The following is a 21953-nucleotide window of genomic DNA, read 5'->3' as shown; positions in this document are numbered from 1 at the left end:
CTTCACAGAGCTGGAACAGTTTGGCAAAGAAAAATGTGGAAATTCTGCAGCGTCTTGGCTAAAACCTGAGACAGACTGATACGCACAGAGGCAGGCCTACAACTGCTGCCAAAGACGCCTCGACTGAGTATTGATATAAAGTGGGTGAATTATGCAATCAATTGTTTTGTGTTTTTTCCTTGGGCTTAATTTAGATCAATTTGTAGAGATTTCTTTTCACTTTGAGATTTTTTCAATTTTTTAGAATAAAGCTTAATTAAACATACTCTGAGTCAATGTAGTAAACACTGCTCAGTGGCACACCACCGGTCCTATCTCCCCTGCCATGCAAGACAGTGTAACAATTTCTTGGATGCGCACATGCGCACACACATACACAAAGATGTACTAAACAACCACAAAGATGCACTAAACAAAAAAAAGAGACACTAAACAACCACAAAGATGCACTAAACAACCACAAAGAGACACTAAACAACCAAAAAGATGCACTAAACAAAACAAAGAGACACTAAACAACCAAAAAGATGCACTAAACAAAAAAAAGAGACACTAAACAACCACAAAGATGCACTAAACAACCACAAAGAGACACTAAACAACCAAAAAGATGCACTAAACAAAAAAAGAGACACTAAACAACCACAAAGATGCACTAAACAACCACAAAGATGCACTAAACAACCACAAAGATGCACTAAACAACCACAAAGATGCACTAAACAACCACAAAGAGACACTAAACAACCACAAAGATGCACTAAACAACTACAAAGAGACACTAAACAACCACAAAGATGCACTAAACAACCACAAAGAGACACTAAACAACCACAAAGATGCACTAAACAACTACAAAGAGACACTAAACAACCACAAAGATGCACTAAACAACCACAAACAAATCAAAACAACCACAAAGAGACACTAAACAACAAAGATACTAAACTACAAAGGAACTACAAAGGGATCAAAACTCCAGACTTTGTAAATAGACACAAAGATCCAGTAAACAGCAACGAGGATACTCTAAACAACCCCAAAAGACACACTAAATAGCTACAAAGAGCTCAAAACAGCCACAGAGACAAACTAAACACCAGAAAATGCATTAAACAACTAAAAGATACAATAAATACCAGAAGAGATCAAAACAACCACGTGCCTTGGTACGACTTTCTTGTATCTTCATTCTTGTATTTTGCTCGTTTGTGTTGTTGTGTTTGCACATCTCTGTTGCTTGTGGGGCTCGCACACAAGAATTTCACTCGCATGTGCTGTGCCAGTGTGCCTGCACATGTGATGTGACAATAAAAAAAAAGTGATTTGATTTGATTTGATTTGACTTGCTAAACAAACACAGAAAATGCACTAAATAGCAATAAGAAAACTCTAAATGACCACAAAGAGGCACTAAATAACTACAAAGAAAACTAAAAAGCCACAAAGATGCTCTAAATAACATCAAAAGGAGATCTAAGCAACCACAATGGCTCCCTGATCAAATACCAACAAATACTACTGTGTGTCCCTACAGATGATGAAGTCCTGTCGTAGAAAATGTGACCAGAAATAATGAAACTTCGTTATTATTATTATTATTACTAGTAGGCGTATGTCTCAGGCAGCACGGCGGCGGTGCTCTGGACCAAAATGGTGCACAACGCTCAGTGTTTTGCACATTTCTATTGCACTGTTGTGTCTGTATCATTCTGTTCTGTCTGCTGTTGCACTGTCTTTGTTTGTTTTGCACTTTTTGCACACTTGCACTTCAGTAGTCCTGTGTTGATTGTCTGTTATATTTCATATGTAGCACCATGGTCTCATTTTACTGTGTACTGTGCCACTGCACATGGTTTGAATGACAACAAAGCCACGTGACTTGACTGGTATTACGTTTTAACATTATTAGACGTCAACACTTCCTTGTTTTAACTGATCAAATGGAGTATTTGCTCTATTTGCCTTTTTAGGATTTCACCTCAGACGCTGTCGTTTCAGTTTCTTCACTCATAAAATGTTCCGGCTTTTGATTGATACTTGCTGTCCACAATCCATTTAGAATGATTGTGATTCACTAACAGCTACACAAAGATAAGAACTAAGCTGTTTTATGTCCTTATTTTCTGCACAAGATATGAGCATATCTATACATATACACTGATGTGACAAAGATCCAAACCTACAATGTCCTGTGTGAAGATGTGATTTTTTTGATGATCTAAAACATTTAAGTGTGAAAAACATACCAAACAAATAGGAAATGAAGCGGGGGCAAACACGGTATTAGTGAATGAGCCCCACTGTTTTCATCTTCTTAAGAAAAATACCAAAAACTGCTCCAAATTTAGATATCTGTCTGGATCCAGGCACTCAATTCATGCATTGTGCTAGTGGAAGTTTGGTGCTTGGAGGGGGTATACAGCCTCACATTGATCCTAAGACGGGCGAGGACCCTTTGGAAGCCTGTGGCCTGGAGCACCTAATTGGATAATCTGTTCGTGGCTGTGAGATATTTGTATTAATAGCACATCATTTAATCTAATAACTGTCATACCAGAGCTGAGGACCAAAACAGGTTTATGTTTTTCTGTATTGCCTAAACTGTGACAGTAGAATAACTGAAGCTGTATATTTCATTTTATATGCAATGTATTTATTAATAATACAGCATTTAGCTATAACCGCAGCTTATCTCGTATGCAGTTTATAAATCGACAGCTCTTCGTTAAAACGGTGCCTCAGGCTGAAACCTCAATTCAAAAGTTTCTAAATCTACTCTGATTGTATACATGAGCTGCAAAAACACACAAGAAAACTCTGAAAGAGTATCAATGTTTCTAAAGGTAATCCATATTAGAGTGCAGTATTTTCCCTCCACATCAGTATTAACACCTCTTTAATCACAAGCCACTCAGCACTTTGCAGAGCAATTGAAGAGGTAAGGCGCTGGAGTGTTGTTTGCTTACATGTTTACAGGCAAACACCATCATCATCACCACCAAGTGTTTGACTAAGCAGATGAGTGACGAACAGTGAGCCCGTCATAAAAGGACGGCGCTGATTGAGCGGTATCCAATCAGCAGCTGCTTTTATTCCTCTGTGGTTTTCAGGGGTTGTCTGTGGCTAATGACTCACCATTGGAGTGCCTCCACGTCCCATGGAGAGATTCAGATCTGCAGGCCAAGCTTGAACGCTATCAGATGCTTGTGTGTGAACACCAGTGGCGTCTGTAGCATATGCTTAATTGGCAGTTTGAGCCTCTGCTCTGCTGTGTGTTCCAAGTCATTAACATGTAATGTGCACTCCGGACCCGGGGCTCGTAAGAACCATTCCTAGTCGCCATAACATTTAAACAGTTTTGAGGCGCACTTCCCCCAGCTGTGAGACAAAGAGCTTCTGCTTTTTGTCGTGCAATCTCCTCGCCAGTATCGCCGTGTGAACTGTCACCACCTCTCCCCCAGCGAAAGCCTCCTTTCACTGCGTTTTCTCGTGGGATCGCGCTCCCGTTCGGGCCACGGCTGTTTTTTGTCTCTGCTATTTACAGCAAAAAAGGGAGAGGAAAGAGAGAGGATGGGGAACAGCCAGAGTTGTTAACAGCTTGTTAAACATGTCTGTTTAATTCAACACCACTCTCACCCCTCGGCCGGCCTCAAATGCAGCGTTTGTCTTCTCTAATGCTAATGCACTCAGCTTTTATAGTCCAGATATAGAGAAAATCAATTCATAATATCTCGCTGTTCTGTGCTTTGAGTGGATGTGTGAGACCCTAATGAGCTCCCAATTTAGACTGAAATGTTTGTTTGGGGCTGGAAAAATTTGAGAGGAAGTAGGCAGGTTCAGGGAAAAGACCAAAAAATAAATAAAAAGGCGTTTAAGAGAATAAAACAGGCACTTTAATTCCCAACAGGTTTAGATATTTTGTGTGTGCAGGTAGTTAAAGAGTGGTGGAAACCTCAGCAGGACATTTACTGTATTCCTCAAAGTAAAGCGAATGCTACAGGAATCATCAATAAAAACATGCACTGTAGCTAACACGCACACAGCGACACACATACTTTGTTAAAAATCATGTGAAGAGCTTAGAGCTCATTAGGTACTGCAAGCTCTGGGGAAAAAGAAAACAACTATTGCATGACAGGAAATGAACAAAAATAATATTCTTCAATTATGTGGAAACCAAAATTTTCCACATGATTTAGAATCAACATGATCACGAAGAGATAAATATTTGGAAACAAGTGTCTGGATTTTTCCCTTTTTCCCTCTGCTTTGGGAAGAAAATATAAACTCTGGTATTCAAAAGAGTATGAGGTCAAATTAGGGATACAGAGTATTTGTGGCAACAGTGTTACATGCCAGGATTGCTGGATTACCCTAAGACCCTCCCCCAAAAAACTGCCTAAAGTTGGAGATGTGTCTTATAGAGATTTACATGATAATGTTGAATATTGGAGAGACTCATATATTTGTATTGTTCATGCTATGAATGTTAAGAGACATAAAAGTATAGGTGTCTAAGCCTGCATTCTTTGAAATGGTCAGCAGGGGGCATTAAAAAAGACTTCTGATTGTTTAGAAGTATATGGACAAACGGAACTCCGCCCCCTGCTCTGTGACTTCCTTTACAGCTTTATGGGCTCAACACCTAGTTTCCAGGTAATCCTGAATAAAACCTGAGTGTCATTTTTTTAAATTAGCGTCATTTTAGAATCAGAAAGGAGGGCTATCCAGTGTACACTTTGATTTTAGATCAGATCAGCGCCCAATGGGAATGGAGAACACGCTTCAAACTGGGTCGTCAGTAACCAGTGCGTGAGATCATGGTGGCGCCGTCCATAGTTTTTACTGTCTACATTAAGAAAGCTAGCTGTAGTGCGTTTTCCTGTACGTAACCTACAGGTGTATTTCAACAAGATGAATGTATTTATAAGCTTGTGCGCTTTTGGCTACCTAGCGCCCACTTGCAAGGTGTTAGCATAAATATCCTGGGTGTGATGTAATGTTTACTGTAAGCTCAGTGACTGCATTGTCCAAGCTGACAGGAAAGGCTAAGAAGTGTAACCATGACCTTTTGTTCATATCCACAATTTGATTCACAAACAGCAAGGGTGTCATGAAGGAGTCAGAGAGCGCGACCTTGCATCATTAACTGCTACTGCTGCCGATAGGAGTAGAGCGTCGAGAGTGGACGTGATGCGGACAGGTGTTACAAACTGTTAGCCAATAATGTTCGTCTTTATACCACAGATAATCCTCCAATCTGAAACACGGCATGATCAAGATTTACAAAAGAGATTTACTTTTTTTATTCAGTAGAACCCAAAATGAGAGACTGAGCCCATAACCTCCACAAGATGGTGCATAGAGAGGTCAAGACCTATAGACTCCTGCACAACATATTCCACATGTTCTCCTTAATGATTCATCATTTTTTTATATACTGAAAACAAACCCTGCCAGTCAGAACCAAGCTGCCATCCCACAGAGAGCGTCAGCGATGACGGCACTCTCGCAGCTAAACATAAATAGAATTTCTCAAAGGTAAATCAAGTGAACTGTATTTATTTAAGAATCCCTTCTTTGGATGCAGTTTTGGATCAATTCAGTGAAGTCGATTAAGGACGTGCACAGCAACTCGTGATTTCTAACAGACTGTAAATGAGCGCACATCAAAAGCAACTTTCCTGCGTTACATCGACTGCAGATGTTTGCCTGGCGACAACCACTCAGCACTCTTTCCATCACAAATGGGGGAATGTTTTGCTCATCAAAGCCGTGTTTCTGGGCCAGCAGTACTGCAGCACCACGGGTTTTACTTTCTCCAAGGAGGGTATTTATGACTTCGGCCTGAAGAATGCAGCTGTGAACAAGGAGTTCATGACTCGGGGAGATTACGTGACTCGCAACGATCCTCGCTGCGGTCTCGCATCGCAGTTGAGCACTTTCTCATGTCGCTGTGGTGAAACTTGGAGGCAGCTTTGTATGCAAACCTACATTTGCTTATTCGATAAAGTACGTAGAAAAGTAGAAAGCTGACAAGATGAAATGAAACACAACCAGCACAGGTTGCTAGTCATTCACCAAGCTTAATTGCCAGTTAAATCAGTTTGGTTGCTGACGTTTTATATATCACTATTGGACCATTTCAAAGCAGTGGTGAGGTTTGACCCACGTCACACTCGGCTGGGGACGATGGATAATTATCATATTTTAAATCTTGTTCTGAGGAACCTATTATAGCTCCAGAAAGGCGCAAACTGGCTAATATTATTTCTTTGTCCTTTGATTGGTCAGATAAACACAGCTGAGGTGAAACTCAAAGAACAGCCAGTTTAGTCTCAGGATTTCCTTCCATTGGTGATATTCACCCTCATAGACGCTTCAACCCTACAGAGGTTAGATTTTCTGCTTCTTTTTAGATGTTTCTAAATGTAAGCAAAAGAATAATTATAACACATTTTCTTTTGCTTTCTCTAAAGCAAAACTTCACCCAATCGTCTCAGCAGAGCTTCAGTGATGTCGGTGAACCTCTCTGGGCTGAGACCTTGCACATGCTGAACTTAGATCTAACATGAAAACAAAGAGAGAGAGACCATTTCCTCCTGGTCACCTCCAGAAAGCTGGGAGAACTTTGCTTTCACTATTCATCACAGTCTCCATTCATTATGGGCACTACCAGACGGCGAGTAGCGCTCAAGGTCACAGCTGCTCCGTCCCACCTGCAACGGCTACTCCTCTGACCCACTGGCCCGGCATATGGAAGTGCTATCTTGCTCCGTGTGCTCCAGGAGAGAAAGTTAAACTTTAATCTGGCTGGCTACTGGGGAATTTGCTCAAAGTTTCCTTGGCAGGTGGCGTTTTAATTATTTAAAATGTTCACATTTAGTAGTCTTGCCACAAATGACTTCTGAAGAACAACAACTCGAAGCCAGAACGACCAATTTATTCCATTTCGCCCTTCCTCCTTGTTGTGATTGCTGCGCATGCATAAACATCTTCTCTATTAAAAAAAACTCATCCAGCTCAACATCATTAATATTGTATTTTTTTTTTTTTAATTTCAAGCGTGCCAGACGCACAATTCCTTTCAATCAAGCAAACCAGACAGAGACGAAGTGCTGTTCAGGTCCAAGCCAATTATTCCTCTATACTTGTGTTAGAAGACATGACCTTTCTTATGATAACAGGCTCCCCGAGGAAGCCAACACCGCAATGTAAGCTAGACAGAGAAATCACCAATTAGCATACAAATGCGCACAAGTTCCACTCTGCACAGCTTCATGGAAAAAAGACAGTGAGGACATGTACATATATTGTGAGCTTGAAAAACAAGCTAAATTAGCAGGTCAACGTGAGAGTTTTTACCTGGCAGTACGACACAGAGCTGTGCTGTTACAGGCGTCCAATCAAAAGCAGTTTAGGCAGCGTTTCAAATACTGTGGATGCTGCAGTTTGTAATAATCTCTGTAAACTCATTGAGCTAGCATGGCAGGTTACTTATCTTTCTATGAAACATTAAAACCAACATGCTACACTTCATAGATCTCAATAAATATACATGTTTTTCTTTCATGTGAGGCGCACATCCTGAGGGGGGTGCAAGTGAGTTGGCTATAGAAAGTTGAGACTGTGAGTTAAAAGTGCATTCAAACCTCTCAGCACACAATATGCATCATTAATACTTCCACTTTAAAAGACGGGGTTGGATAAAGTGGGCCTACGTTTGTAAAATGTGCAACATTATACTTTCTATTGATGCACAAAGTGTCCAGATTATGGCAACAGTAGATTTAACACGAGGCCAAAATAAGACAAATAATATTAGTAGATGGCAAAACCTATTAAAATGATTACTAACCATCTTGATTCATACCTTAGATACAGTTCACTGCAATCTGCTACCATTGGCCGGTCAGCTCTATTATTGCCTCCAGGAAACTGCCGCAACACAAGCTGACCATTATAAGCTTCACAATTGCACCATTTGTTGCAATTGTTGTCTGGTTGTGGGTTGCATCACACTGTAAACAGCGGGGGCTGCTTTTTAGTGTGTCTGCACCTGTAAACACCACCCAGGTCAGGCAGCCACACAGCAGTTTTCAGTGTAACCCCTTATCTTGTCACCAATTACAGTGCTCAGTATAGCTGGTGGGCAACTTTTCATAAGTTGTAAAAGGGAAGAAAACAGTTCATATTATGGAGAGTGCTGCAGTTTTTAAAGGCAAGTCTCCTCACAGACACTAAACAGCTTGTCAGGCCTGATTTAATGCACTCATTTCAGTGCTGAAAATATCTTTCTTATTTTAATGGTGCCGAGCACATTTTCTGTGCTGAGATACAGAGAAAGAAAAAAAAGGCTGTTTGCAGCTCACATGGCAATCTGTCGCCGAAAAATCTAAATTCAGAAGGACAAATTGAATTTACATTTCAAAACGGTCCACTGATCGACAACCGCTGAAAAGACCACCCCGCGTTCAACCCTTAAACACTGCCAGAGGAATTCCTGCAGTGTCAGTGCTGTGTTTGCTTTAAACTCAGAACATCACATTTTAATGGCCGGCATCAAAAAGGGCGAGCACCTTCAGCAAACAGTGTCGCTTCGTGAAAGGGAAAAGTCGCCGGGCCTTTTTTCCTCCTTCACCTTCACGCAGGAATAATCACACACAGTGCTGCCTGTTCAGACCAATTTTCCATTCATTTACTTTCCATATAATTTCATCACACAGCAAGGTGATCCTAAATTGATTTGGGTGGTTTTTACTTAATGTTCATTGTGTCCACTCTTGGCAACCAATAGGCGGAGTCCAGTGACCCATTGTGACACACAATTAGCCCGACATATTGTGAAAGAGGCAAAGGCTTCACCTGCATTCAGGCTTTAATTAAACACTACTGAGGGCAATGAAAGACGGGATAACGCTGGAACGCAGCTTTAAACCAATCAGTTCAATGTTAATTCTGCCAGATGTCGACGTTTGTAATACCTGGAATAAGATTGCTTTAATGACTTTTCCACCATATTGAGGCTGATTAGAAGATGCTTAAATGTGGATCACAAAGTAAGGCTGTTATGGAGCTTTTACAAGGCACAAAATTGAAAATTCCTTTAGGGGAGCGAAAAAAATAAAGCTACTCGGCGCTAACACCTGTTCACGGAACGATTCAAAGGCGGAAATTCACATTTGATTAGTTGCAGCCATATGGACTATGACAAACCACTTTCTTTGAAATGATTTACAGCATTCACAAAAAACATGTTCTAGAAAACTGAGCGTACCAACTCTGTTCTTAGTGAGGACTTATCTCTGAGTTTTCAGATAAGTACTCACTGGGTAGGTGACTACTCAGCAGAGCTTACCAAATCAATAGATAAGATGGGTTGTAGCACAAATAAGAGTTTTTAACAAGAGATTAGTTTTCACCAGACTGTACGCAGAATAGTCTGTCCTTTACTTACAATACATAGGAGCATAAAAGAAATATATAACAGTGAAATGCTTCTTAAGCAGCACTAATATTAAAAAATTTAAGTGTTACAACCCTATAAACTAATTATTATAACTAATGGTTAAGCAGCACTTTATCATAATAATACATGTTATAGGTTTATGCATATAAACGTCCCTCTATAATGCAGAGCAATACTGAAATTAGCTGACAGCTAAGGGAAATAAGAGATCATATAATTAAGTTAGCGAATTTAACAGATTCAGGATATTGTTGTTCTCATTTGCATAGCCTAACGTGATAATCGTGTGGTTAAAAATCAGATTAATTTCTACACTTAATTATGTGTGTTGCTAATTTTAGCAGCGTCTATTTTATACTTCAATGTAAAATATAAAGCAGCAAGAAAACAATAAAGTCAATACTTCAAATATACCTGCTCGATTAAATGTAGGTTTTAAGCTCCAACACTGACAACGGATGAAGCACCGAGTAACGTGTAACTAACACAACGAACTAGCTAAAGTATCGTTAGCTAATTTGACCAGGTTCAAATTTAAGGTCATGTGGTTGATGCGTCTGGAACCTGACATTTAATGTCATAACCAGACCACTGTAACAACTGTAAACTGTTTTAAGATATATAACAATAAAATTAGCCAAAATGAATTAGCTTAGCAAAATTTGACAGTTCTCGATTCCATTTTTATTTATTCTGAAAAGCTGTTTCTTAACTTTGAATACTTTACATGGTTTGGACGTTTCTGTTAACATATAATTTTCCCTCCTGAAATTGTACTTTTAAACATTTGCTACAGTTTGCTACATTTCTTGATGGCAGTTCTGATTTTCTTGCAAACATTTGTACACATCACTAAAGATTTTAATGATTAATCCAAGCTGCGTGAATAATTTCTTTATGACTAGCTTCACCTCAGTGAAGAAGCCAGTCCTGGAAAATGCACAGGGGGGAGATTATACACTAAATCTTTCAAAGCAAGAGTTGCACAACACAGAAAGAGGGAGGAACAGACAGCGGATGATCCGAGCGCCAAAGCCTCGATTCTTTTAACCACTTGGCCTCCACGTAAAGCCGACAATTCCGCAATAACAAATCACATTTTGACATTTGGGGATTTTAAGAAATATACCCATTTCCAGCTCAAAATACCAGAGTGGCACACCCTTTTGTTTCAGCTGTGGTTAATTGTCATAGTGAATTAAGACTCTGCTAACGTGGGCTTCTTAGCAGGCTGGAGGTTACAGAGGCCACACTGGGATGCGGTCACGTGGAGGGAAAAAAGTTGGACTTCGAGATCGAGCCCATCCTGGGTTTAGTTGTGCCATACAAGCAGAATAAGAGAGTCTCCTGGATTCTCCCCAGCTGAATGCTAAGCTGCAGTGGCTACGCTAAGACGGCACAAGCTTCCCATATAGAAATAAGAGGATAACTTGGCATGTTGCGCACAGCACAAATCTTTGACACAGTATTGCCAGTGTCTGACCCAAAATAGATTTCGCTCCGAGTGTGTTTTTGGGGAACATGTAGAGCAACAAGAATGCAGGATCACTCCAAAGAACACATTCACTTCTTTGCTGGATACAAGGAAACGAGTGATCGCTCAAATCCAATGGCTCTTTTATTTTCAAAAAGCTTCACTTAAGTATTTACAGTTTGTGCAAAAACATTTAAAGGTTTCAAGGACTTTACATTGTAAGTTCAACCTCAAGGCACATACATGGAACAACATCAATATTTCATCATGAGAACAGAAATTTAACTTTGGTTCCTAAGAAAACGTCTCGGTGTGGATGGCTAACGTAACACTGTGTCTTGGATGAGAAGCCAGAAGCCAGGATGGCGACGTATCCCAACATAGCCATTTTACATGCACTGTAAGTTTCCAGCCTACTTCCTCTACACCAAAGAAAATCTCTGCGTGCTGCATCTCAACCGCGTGTGGCGATCGACTAGGAAGAAGAAATATTTGAAAGTCCAAACCTCGGTGTGATAACAAATGAAAGGCTATGAAGCTAAATACAGTACATGCAAAAAATTCTTGAATGAACATCACTGGCTAATAGATATTTGCAGCAAAGGTTCTGCCTGCAGGAAGAAACGGGCGACTTTCCACCTTTTCAATTTCACGTGTTCTGTCTGAGGTGACCTCTCAATGATTAAACATAATTATTCCAACGTGAATCAATGAGCTTCTCGGCACCCTGAAACTGTAATAAGACGACATTCGCAGCCGTGTGTAAATTCCATTGGCTATGGCACTGCAGTCTCTTGATCGAAATTAAGAGTAATGTATGCTGCAAAACAACCACCAAAGCCTCTTCCCAGTCTGGCTGAATCATTAGCAGTGCACCGCTTAATTTCTGGCACTATGGATGAACAGTCTCTTCGTTAGCTAGTGTGTGTGTCACGCTTCCTGTTAACGCCGTTATTGTTACTGCAGTCGATCGGAGAAATGTGCTTTCTGTTCTTGCTGCCGTCTCTTTATGTCTCATGTTTTCTACTCCCCTTTCTTCCTCCCACTTAACTCCCTCGCTCTCTCTCCCTCTCGTTAATTATTCATTCCTGCATAAAAGGTAAGGCAAATATCTGTCTCCGTTACACATTCACAGACAGGGGGAGATGCTAAATGTTGCAATGGATTCACCTGGCTTGCTTGATCGTGGGACTAAAATAGGGCTTTATATCTAAAATGAAAGAAAAAAAAAAAAATCCCAGTGGTAGCATGTTCAAGTGCTGCGTGGGATTATGGTCAGCTGTTAAAGCATGTAGCGAACAGTACATGGTGAACTGTCGGTTAGGTACCCAGCAGGGGAAAGCCGAGCACAGGTCAGGGCAGCCTGGTGTGTCTCGATGGACAGCATGTATTGGGTTGGCTGATATGTGTATTAGTAGAAAAAGAATTAAACAAAAAGTAGAGATACTTTGATAACCACAGAAGATGTAGAACAACTTGAGATAATTTTTAAAAATGATTTACATACTTGAATAGGAGCTGAGGAGTGAAAGATGGGGTTTGCCGTTTTACAAAGTTCACTTTTTTTTGCTGAGATTAATGAGAAGACTCACATCACTTTCATGTCTGTATAGCTTAATTCAGTGATAAGCTAAAACTGTTATGTTCAACTCACCATTTACCAGCACCAATGCCAACACCACTAATGAGCACATTAGTTCACATTTGTTTTTAATCTGTGCAAAAATATGAAGTCTAAAAACAACATTTTATAGTAAAGTTTTTTAGCATTAGCCTGAGCACACTAGCTATTTTCCAGTTTTCAGACTTGAAGCTCAACTAGGATAATAGGCAGCCAGTGACAGTGTCCCTTATAGTGAGCAGAGTAGTATGATTGTTCCTTTTTCACATGATTGATATTGTGATTATTTTGGTTAAAAATATTCACAAAAAAAAAATACATTTGGATATGATGGCAAAAAAGAAATTAAAAAACCCGACAAATCAATCATCGCTATCAATCATCCTTAGCTTTAAATAAATTATCTAAACCACCTGCATATTAATTGAGAAGTTGGGGAATAATAGGTGGTTTCTTACTAAAGTAAGGAGAAGATTGATGCCATAGACACGAAGTCGTAGTCAAGAGCAGATGAGCTTAGCTTGAAACAGACAGGGCTATGGCTAATCTCGCTATGTCCAATATCTACATTAGATCACATTTGTTCAATCTGTACAAAAATTAGAAGTCTAAAAATGACCTTGTGGTTTTACAGCGTAGAAGACTTCATAGACTTGTTTGCGAGTGCAAACAAGCTGTTTACAAGCTGTTTTCATGTTTTTACTTTCCAAGCTAGGTTAGGCTAGCTGGCTGCTGGTGCTAGCACCTTTTTTTAGCATGCTAACAGTAAAGTGGTGTTAATTAGATGTTTTTAATAGATTTTACTGCACAACTATCATGACCAAAAAAACAGATCTGACAAAAATAATGTTGTGATAGCTATAACATATCTGCTATTGGTCCTTGTTCAAATATTGCTATGCTAGCTAAAACGCTTTTCTGAGAAAACAAATTATATATCTTCGGTTTTTGTTTCTTTTTTTTGTGCAAATGAACAAAGAGCTGCAAAGAGTAAATCTGTGACCTAAACACACAACAACTGTACAGCAAAGAACAATTAGGCTACATGATAATATACAATATTCTGAAATGTTACAAAAAGTTTTTATGATGAAACTCTAGTAGATTTTTTTTCAGCTAAACACTCAGAAAAAAAATGTCATTAAAATCTCTGTCATTAAAAAAAAATTAATGACAGAGATTTTATCTTTGAAAAAGAAATTACCACTTCCATCTAAAAAACAAATGAATTTTCAATACGTAAAAATAATTTTAGGGTGACCTTAAATTACATTTTAAGATGGATGATTTAATTCATTAAAGTATTCAATTAAAGGTTGAACAGATTTTAAGCACTGGAATTGCAAACAGGCCAATTTATCACAAACTGAGCTATTGCTGGAGTCATAGGAAGAGCGCTTACTTTTAATCTCAACGCTTCGCACGAGCCCTTAAAAAAATCTCTGAATTGTAAAAAGTGATCTTAGGTTGTGCCGACTCTGTCGGGTACAGTGCATTTGAACAGCTGAATCTGTGTGCCTCGCAAAGAGTTAAAAACTACCTCTCAGCATGAGCTTCGGGCAGCCATGTGAAAATAAGGCCTACATATTTCTCTCCCTTTTTTGGTTGAGGATTATGGGAAGGGGGGAAAGAAAAGGGAAGCAGCTCTTTAAGCCTGGCCCCTCAAAATAAAATCTTGTCAAATCAAATAAAGCTTCCTTAAGAGGTGCATAATGAAGACCTCACACTGGCACCCTCACATTCGATGCAAAGAGAAGCCACCAACGCTTACAAGCTGAAGGGCAGGGAAAGCGTTTTAACTGAGCCGTGCACAGATCGGAGCGAAGAGTTGGACGCTGACACGGGAAGGCAGACAGAGTGGCAATCATCCTCTCAGAGATGCTGTTGTGAAGTGAGCAGCTGCATTGTTTTGGCTGAGCAAAGCGTGAATGAAAAAGGCCACACTATAAGTGCGGACAAAAGGATAAATAATGAGAAGGTAGATGAAGCGCTCGGTCACAGCGCAGTGTGCGATCATGGGCGGGGTGCGAGTCCATTGTTGTAATTTCCTAATTTATCACAAAGTCTAATGGACGATGGGACAAGGTTGAGATAAGTGGCTGTATAATTAGTGTTATGTGTGAGCCATATCAAAATTCATCATGCTCTCCACACACACACACACACACACAAATCATCTCATAATGGACCGGAGTGGTGAAAATCCATATCATTTAGCCAGCAAACACAGAAACACTGTTAGTTTTAAATGATTCCACATCATTAAGTAGCCCAATGAGCAAAAATACTCGACACAATGCTGTTCAAGCATGAGTAATGTTGTCTGGGTAATGGGCTCGGGGGAAATGGTGGAGGTAAAGTGATCTCTCTGGCCTGTCTATGTACCACACACACACACACACACACACACACACACACACACACACACACACACACACACAAAACGCTGAGGAAAACTGCCCCCTTGTGGCCTCACTGGCCAAAACATTTGGGGGGGAAAGAAGCTGAGCGAACGAATGTTTCTTCGAAAGGAAAGGATCAGCAAGAATCAGCACATTCAAGCATGATTTTAGAAACAATAATTTTTCCAGAGCTGTCCAAAACCCACCAATTCTACCTGGAAACAAACAGAACAAAGATGCTTTTAGTGTCAAGGAACTTTCAGCCCAGGCTTTTCAACAACACCGATGATATTCCCAACCTGCATGGCCGTGCACAACCCCCGTCACACGCCACCACCGCCTACCTCTGCTCATTTCCTGCCTTGCTGCCATTAATAAGAACGTGCACTTCAATTCTCACGTTTTCTTTTTTTCCTTTTTAAACACACCGTCACTGAACCAGCGCCATATTTCCTCTAATCAGCAGTGTTTGGATTTCCCCGTCTGCTGTGTTGTTCTGGGGAGGGTGTTTTTATTATTCTTTTGATTTTTTTGCAGGGTTTCAAAGTGTGAAAAGGTCCTATTTTTGCTTCTGTGGTTAGCAAAGGATCCCAGCCCTGCTAAAGCGCCCCCTCCCCCAAAAAACATTTCCAAGGCTGACAGCAATTTTTTTTTTTGTCAGAAGCTACACCCAGGGTGCCGTGATTGTACAAATCCATGTTCATGTACAGTACTGACCGTTAAAACAACTTCCAAAACCCTGCTGGTTATAAAAAAAAAGAAACACTTGTATCTGTTTTTCTAGGAATAAAAAAGATAGCAGAGAATCCCACATTATTATCCACAGTATAAATTACATCGTAGACAGAACTTGGAAATATATATAATACAGTTATATTTCACTATAATTTTTTATATTTTTCAATGTCTAGACAAACAGTGTGTGTGTGTTTATGCAAGTCTTTTTGCTTTGCTTTGTGTGTGTGTGTGTGTGTGTGTGTGTGTGTGTGTGTGTGTGTGTGTGTGTGTGTATGCTGCTGTACTGAGTGTCTGCAGCATCACGTGTGGCAGAACTCTGTACTGGGCACGTTGCTGCTCTTGCAGTAGGCTATGCTGTTGTTACTGAGGTGACAGTCTCTAAATCCAATGCCCCCGTTGGGAGTGTAGATGGGCTGGATGCGGAAATCTCCCTTGAGCAGCTGCTCATTGTTCAGCGCCACTATCTGGAAACTGGTCTCAGTCATCTCCAGAATGGAGTTATCCTTCTTGGTTCCAGCCTCGCAGTAGTCGTCTTTTCTCCTGCCGCGGTTGTATTTCCACTTGGTCGAAGACGACCGGTTCTTCCTGTGCATGTGCCAGCAGAACAAGCTGAGCAGCGTAACCAGGACGATAAGAACAGCCCCTCCTATGATCCCAGCCATTAGCAGCGTGGAGCTGATGCTGTCCTGAGGAGCCTGCTCTCTGCCCGGAGGCTTGGTGGTCACTGGCGGCTTGGTCCTGGCCTCGGAGCATATAGTATCCTCCCCAGGCCTATAGGAATTAAGGGTGTCCAGGACGTGCACGCAGATCCGATACACAGACCGGGGATCCAGGTTGGTGAGGCTGATGCGCCGCAGGTCCCCGCTCACCGTCCTCTCCTGCATTCCTTCGTTGATTTGGCTTTGGCCCCTTTTGACCCAAGTGACCTTGTAGGCGGTGACAGTAAAGTAGGAAGCCCAGCTCACGTCGATGTTGGTGGAGTTGACCACGTGGAAGGAGATCTGAAGAGGGTCCTCGTAAGGAGGCAGGGGTCCGGCAGGGTTGTTAAGTAAGGGGGGCAGCGTGGGGGAGGGGGAGTCAAAGTAGTAAGGGATGGATGAAGTGATGAGGGTGGAAATCATGGTGGTGACAGGGGTGGTGGTGGGTGGGGGAGGGGGTGTGGAGCGGAGGGTGGGCCAGGGCGGCTGGTCGGGTTGAATGGGGCACTCAATAATATCCAGCGTGAGCTCTCTGATTGTCATGCCACGCACCTTCTCCGGACTCGAGCACGTAAACCCGCGGGCGTTGACAGAGGAAGGCAGCGATTTGAGCCACACCACCACCCATTTTACGGTGCAGTCACAGCGCCACGGGTTGTTTCGCACTATGAGGTGCCTCAGGCTGGACAGGCCATCGAACACACCTTGTGTTAGAGTTTGAAGCTGGTTGCTGGAGATATCCAGTCTTTCCAGCCTGTTTAGACCCGCAAACGCCGCCACGGGGATCTGGTCGATCTGGTTCTCCTGTAGGCTAAGTTTGACCAGCGACTGGCTGGGCAAGAGAGGAGGGGGGAAAGTTAGTGAATTGCGGGCCAGAGCCAACTCACGGAGGGTGGCCAGGTCCTGGAAGGTCCCTGGTGCGATGCCCTCATCTGTCAGCAGGTTCCCGTCCAGCAGGAGGCGCTGTAGACGTGTCACATTCTGGAAGGCCTCCTCTGCAATGACAGCAATGCGGTTCTCATCTAACCGCAGCTCCTTCAGGTCTTCGGGAAGACCAATGGGAACGCTGCTTAAGTGGTTCTTGGTGAGGAAGAGGAGTTTGAGGCTTACCGCCTCCCTGAAGGCCCCTTCTTCCACCCCTACTGTGGAGATGGAGTTATCGTCAAGGTGTAGCTCCTCTAGTTTAGTCAATTGGGCAAGAGCTGCCTTGGAGATTGTTTGGATATTGTTCTCCTGGAGGTGCAGGACCTTGGTGTTTTTGGGCAGATTCACAGGGAATTCGTCCAGCTGGTTGCCGTACAGGTACACAGTTTCTACGGAGACCAGATTGTGAAGTTCCACAGGGAAACCAGCATTGTTGATCTGGTTGTTGTGGAGGTAGAGGACCTTGTAGCCCTCCTGTATCCCCAGAGGCACTGATGTCAGGCTGCGTTCGTTGCAGTACACAAACCCTTTGTCACAACGACACTCTTGCGGACAAGAGGCACCTGGGCTGAATTGCATTTGGAGGCTTAGGATGACAGTCAACCAAAATTGCAAGAACGAAGCCCAATCTTTATTCCAGGGTCCAGCCAGAAACTCCATAGTGGAAAAACAAACAGGGGGGAAAAAAGGCAAACCAACAATTAAAAAAAAAAAAAAACTGGCGGGAGGGAATAAAAAAATGAAAATCAGAGAGGCAAATGACGTATATATCCACCAAAAACCAGACCCATGAAAATATATAAAAAAGTCCAACTAAGATTGTTAAGTAATGATGCAGTTAGCTGGGAAAAGAGCAGGAAACTGTGGGAGTAATCCTGTAAATGCTAGTCCTCAGCCGAAGAGCGATGGTCTCATTAGTGGTGGCCAGGCCTCCGACTGACTCCATCCATGCTGAGACATCAGACCATAGCAGGACTCTTCTCTCGCTGCTCCATGCAGAGCTCAGCCAGGGCCAATTTGAGTGCCACCGCAGGCTCCGCTTGCCTGTCCGTCACACACTGCTGGTCCCAGACCAGGGCAGAGTCCAAGGGGGGTGACATTTGGATCCAGAGACCTGCGGGAAAACAAAGAGAAGCTAGATGAGTATTTTCAGAGGTGGCCTGTTCTCGGAAAAAAAGAAAAGAAAAATAGGGGGCCTCCCTTTTCCCTCTGTCTCTTTATTTAAAATACAAACACATACCAACTGACTTCCATTTTGCTCCCACTCTTCCCTTCTTTCCCAAGACAGACAGAGGCACAAAACATTGCACTGTGGAATTATGCACTGACTATGTAAAAAAAAAAAGAGTCTGATAAATATTCTGAACAGCTCCTGCACATCCGGTCTCACAGACATAAAGAAGGCTTTTATCCCGTGCGCTCTATCAAAGGCGGTAATAGAGCACTGCAAGGACACACACTCGTGGATTCACAGGGTTTCTCAGCAACATCACCGCTGCTTAATGGAAAACATGCTAAAAAGAGGCGAGGTTAATAAAGATATGAGCTGTCTGTGTGCCAACATGGACACGGAGGATATTTCCTGGGAAAAGAAAACAATGCCGAACAGAAAACAAGCTGCAACAGCCTCTTTTCTGCTTCCCAGCTGCCTGAGCAGATTCTCGAGCAGAGGTACACGGGTAAACACACAAGTGCTTACAGTAAACACAGCCAATTGTTTTTGCCGGTGGCCCGAGGAAGAGCTCGTTATTACGTGCAAGGCCTGAACCTAACGTGGCCAAACTGGAGATTTTGAGGCTGTGGATGTTTGGAAAACAAAGACGAGGCAATCGAGGAACAGAGGCGCTGCATATCAGCTCCCCTCGCGCCCCGGATGGAGTGACAAGCACAAGCTGTCAAAAGAAATGGGATTGAAAAATAATTTAGCCCCTCCACCTGCAACAAATGATCGATACAGGCTGTTTTTCCACCTCGGAGAGGTTTGCAGTGAAGCACAAGGCCACTGGATTACAGTAGACCACCCCTCCCTAAAATCCATTATTCCAACTTTTATGAGCCATCAAATATTTCCCTGCCCCCCCCCCCCCCCCCCCTTTCCTTACCATAGGTAGCTTTCAGCTTAACTGCAGCTCCACCCGAAGTCAGCATTGGATGACACACGACGGTGGGAACGACTGGTTGAATGTTAAGCACTGCAACGGCCGTGACTGTGGATTAAGGAGCCTTGCAGGGTTATGGGGCCCCTCATCATTCAGCGAGCTCAGAGGAATCTGTTCAGTTTAGGGGCCGTGTTAAACAACTAAATCCAGACTTGGTATATCAGACAAGCAGCTATATTTAGTAGAAGGAGGGGGGAAAGAAAGAAGAAGAAATCTATACGCCTTCATGGCTCCGCTTCCTTAAATTCCTCCATTTGTTTGTTGACTAGATGGAAGCCCGCATGGGCTCTTTGTGGCAGGGATGGAGAAACAATCCTCTGACACACATCTGTGATCTACTTTTCTAAATTGAAAGAGCTAAATTTAATCAAATAAGCTTGTGGTGGTGGGGATAAGCAACCACATGAGGTGATAAAATGTGCTGCCACAGCGACAGAATCAACAGCAGAAGGCAGCAGCATCAAGATTACGATAGGTGCATAAATAAAATGTCACCAAGAATCCAGATTCAAAGAAGCACAGTGTCGAGTTTACTTAACACCACCAAAGAAACACAGATCAATGAGCTGCAGTGGCTTGATAAAAAAGGAGAGAAAAAACTACCCCACCAACACTCTGCTTTTTTTCCGTCTTGATTTTCTTTTTAATTTAATTTTCAGCCCAGGGAGCACAGTTTCTCACCACCAGATGAACGCTGTGATATGTGGCCAGGACAATCCGATTAGAACTGGATTTAGCCCCAGAAACGCAATTAAAAGTTTAAAAATGGATAAGGTATTTAAGAGGCGATAAGAGGCGGATCAGGTACACTTCAAAGGCTGCCCAGTGAGCGGTGTTCATTTGAATGAATTATTTCAAAGCGGGGAACCGGGGGGGGGTCGAAAACCGTGCAGTGCACAGAGGGTGAAAGCCCCTCTACAAAAAGAAAGAGGAAAAGAAGAAAAAAAAAACTCAGGTTTTCACTCGAGTGGGAAAAATGTGGAGCTGCGTGTTTTGTTAGCGCCAAAAACTCGATGAAATGTCTCATGAACCGCACAAATATAAACTGAACAACCGTTGTTCCTTTGCTTTTTCTCTCTAAAAGTGTCTGGGAACCCGAACGCCTTTCCTTACCATACGTAGTTCTGCTGGATGTGGGTTCGGTTACGCTTTCTGCGCTGGAATAATGAATTTCGAGTGAAAAGTGGTTCGTTTAAACGCAGCCCGGGCCCGATGTAAAGCTGCATTTTAACACACACTTTCATTATTGACCGAAAAGCATCCATCGTACCTTTGCTGAGCCTTTATCCATCGCAAACCCCGCAACCGCAGTCAACTTTTCCCCCGTCTTTACGCCTCCGTCCTTCATGCGGTCCTGCTGCAAACCCGTGCGTAAAGCTCTGTTCGGCGACGTTTGTGCGAGTCGGTTCCTACGAGCAGCTCGAACCCGGCGACTCTACGGAGGAGCATATTTGCCCGCATGGGTTATGTCCCCTTCTGCCTCCCCGTGTGTGTCTCTCGGATGTGGCTGCGAGTCCGTCCGCACTGCCGTCGGTACTTTTTTTTTCTCTCCTGCGTTTTCCCAGCTTCTAAAAGGAGAGCTCCCTCCGCTTCGACTCAACACCGTGAGCGGCGCAAAAGCACCGGAGACAGCGGCAGGGGGCACTTCTCTCGCCTTCCACACTCTGGCCGAACGGTGAGGACGCACTCGCCGAACTGTCCGCCGCCTGATCCGCCACGGGCCATGACGGCCAGCTGCGTCCGTCCTGTGCGCTGTTTTTGGTGGGGAGGTCAGACTTGCCTTTCAGTGCCTGGCGCAGCTCAGACCCGGACTCCCTGCGAGTTGTTTTCTTAGATGGATTCAGCTGATAGTGCGACGTGCCTTCTCCGCTCACCTCTCTCTCTCTCTCCCCCTCTCTCTCTCCTGTCCCTCCTCCCCTCCTCAGAATAAAGAATGCATCTCCTCCAGAGCGGCTCCGTGATGGCTTTAAGCCACAGATCCTCCCCGCTGCCCTCACACTGCAGAAAATAGTTTGTCTCTCAAACACACTCTATCCCCACACACGCTATTTTGCCCGGCCTACCTTAACCCTCGCCACTGATGTCAGATCCGAGCTCCCCAACCACACACACACACACACACACACACACACACACACACACACACACACACACTTTCATTTTAATCACAAAATTCCGAAATTAGTCCTGGAGTCACATTCCCGCTAAATAAAAGCAAAAGGAAAAAAATCTGCCTTTCCTTCTATATCAGCCTGGATTTTAATTTCCAGTGTCAGGCAAATGGGGCTTTCTCTTTAGCTACGGTGCTTCTGTGCTGTTCTGTTGGCCCGCTGTAATGTCTTAGGCCTCTTTAACCCCTGTTCTTTTTGTGAAGTGTTCCTCTAATTAGCTTAAAGCTGGATAATTAAGCCCAAAAGTACGGCTTCATCTTTGCCCGCAGCCACTCTCTTGTACTGCCTCAAAGC

General features: G+C 42.8%; 1 protein-coding gene across 1 annotated transcript; it reads right to left on the bottom strand.

Moving 5' to 3' along the window:
• Positions 1–14984: 14984 nt before the first annotated feature.
• On the bottom strand, positions 14985–21474 carry flrt2 (fibronectin leucine rich transmembrane protein 2). The gene is made up of 2 exons (XM_085373083.1): positions 20759–21474; positions 14985–18443 (listed from the first exon to the last, which is right to left on the bottom strand). Exon 2 carries the CDS (start codon positions 17987–17989, stop codon positions 16007–16009), a length of 1983 nt encoding a protein of 660 aa, XP_085229209.1. The 5' UTR covers positions 17990–18443; positions 20759–21474; the 3' UTR covers positions 14985–16006.
• Positions 21475–21953: the final 479 nt, after the last annotated feature.

The sequence above is a fragment of the Diplotaxodon limnothrissa genome, linkage group LG15 (genome assembly GCF_057381915.1).
Source record: "Diplotaxodon limnothrissa isolate DT_005_m linkage group LG15, D_limnothrissa_male_GT1.1, whole genome shotgun sequence".
Taxonomy (NCBI): Eukaryota; Metazoa; Chordata; class Actinopteri; order Cichliformes; family Cichlidae; genus Diplotaxodon; species Diplotaxodon limnothrissa.
The sequence above is the reverse complement of the archived record's forward strand: the minus strand, read 5'-3'. Positions and strand labels throughout refer to the sequence as shown.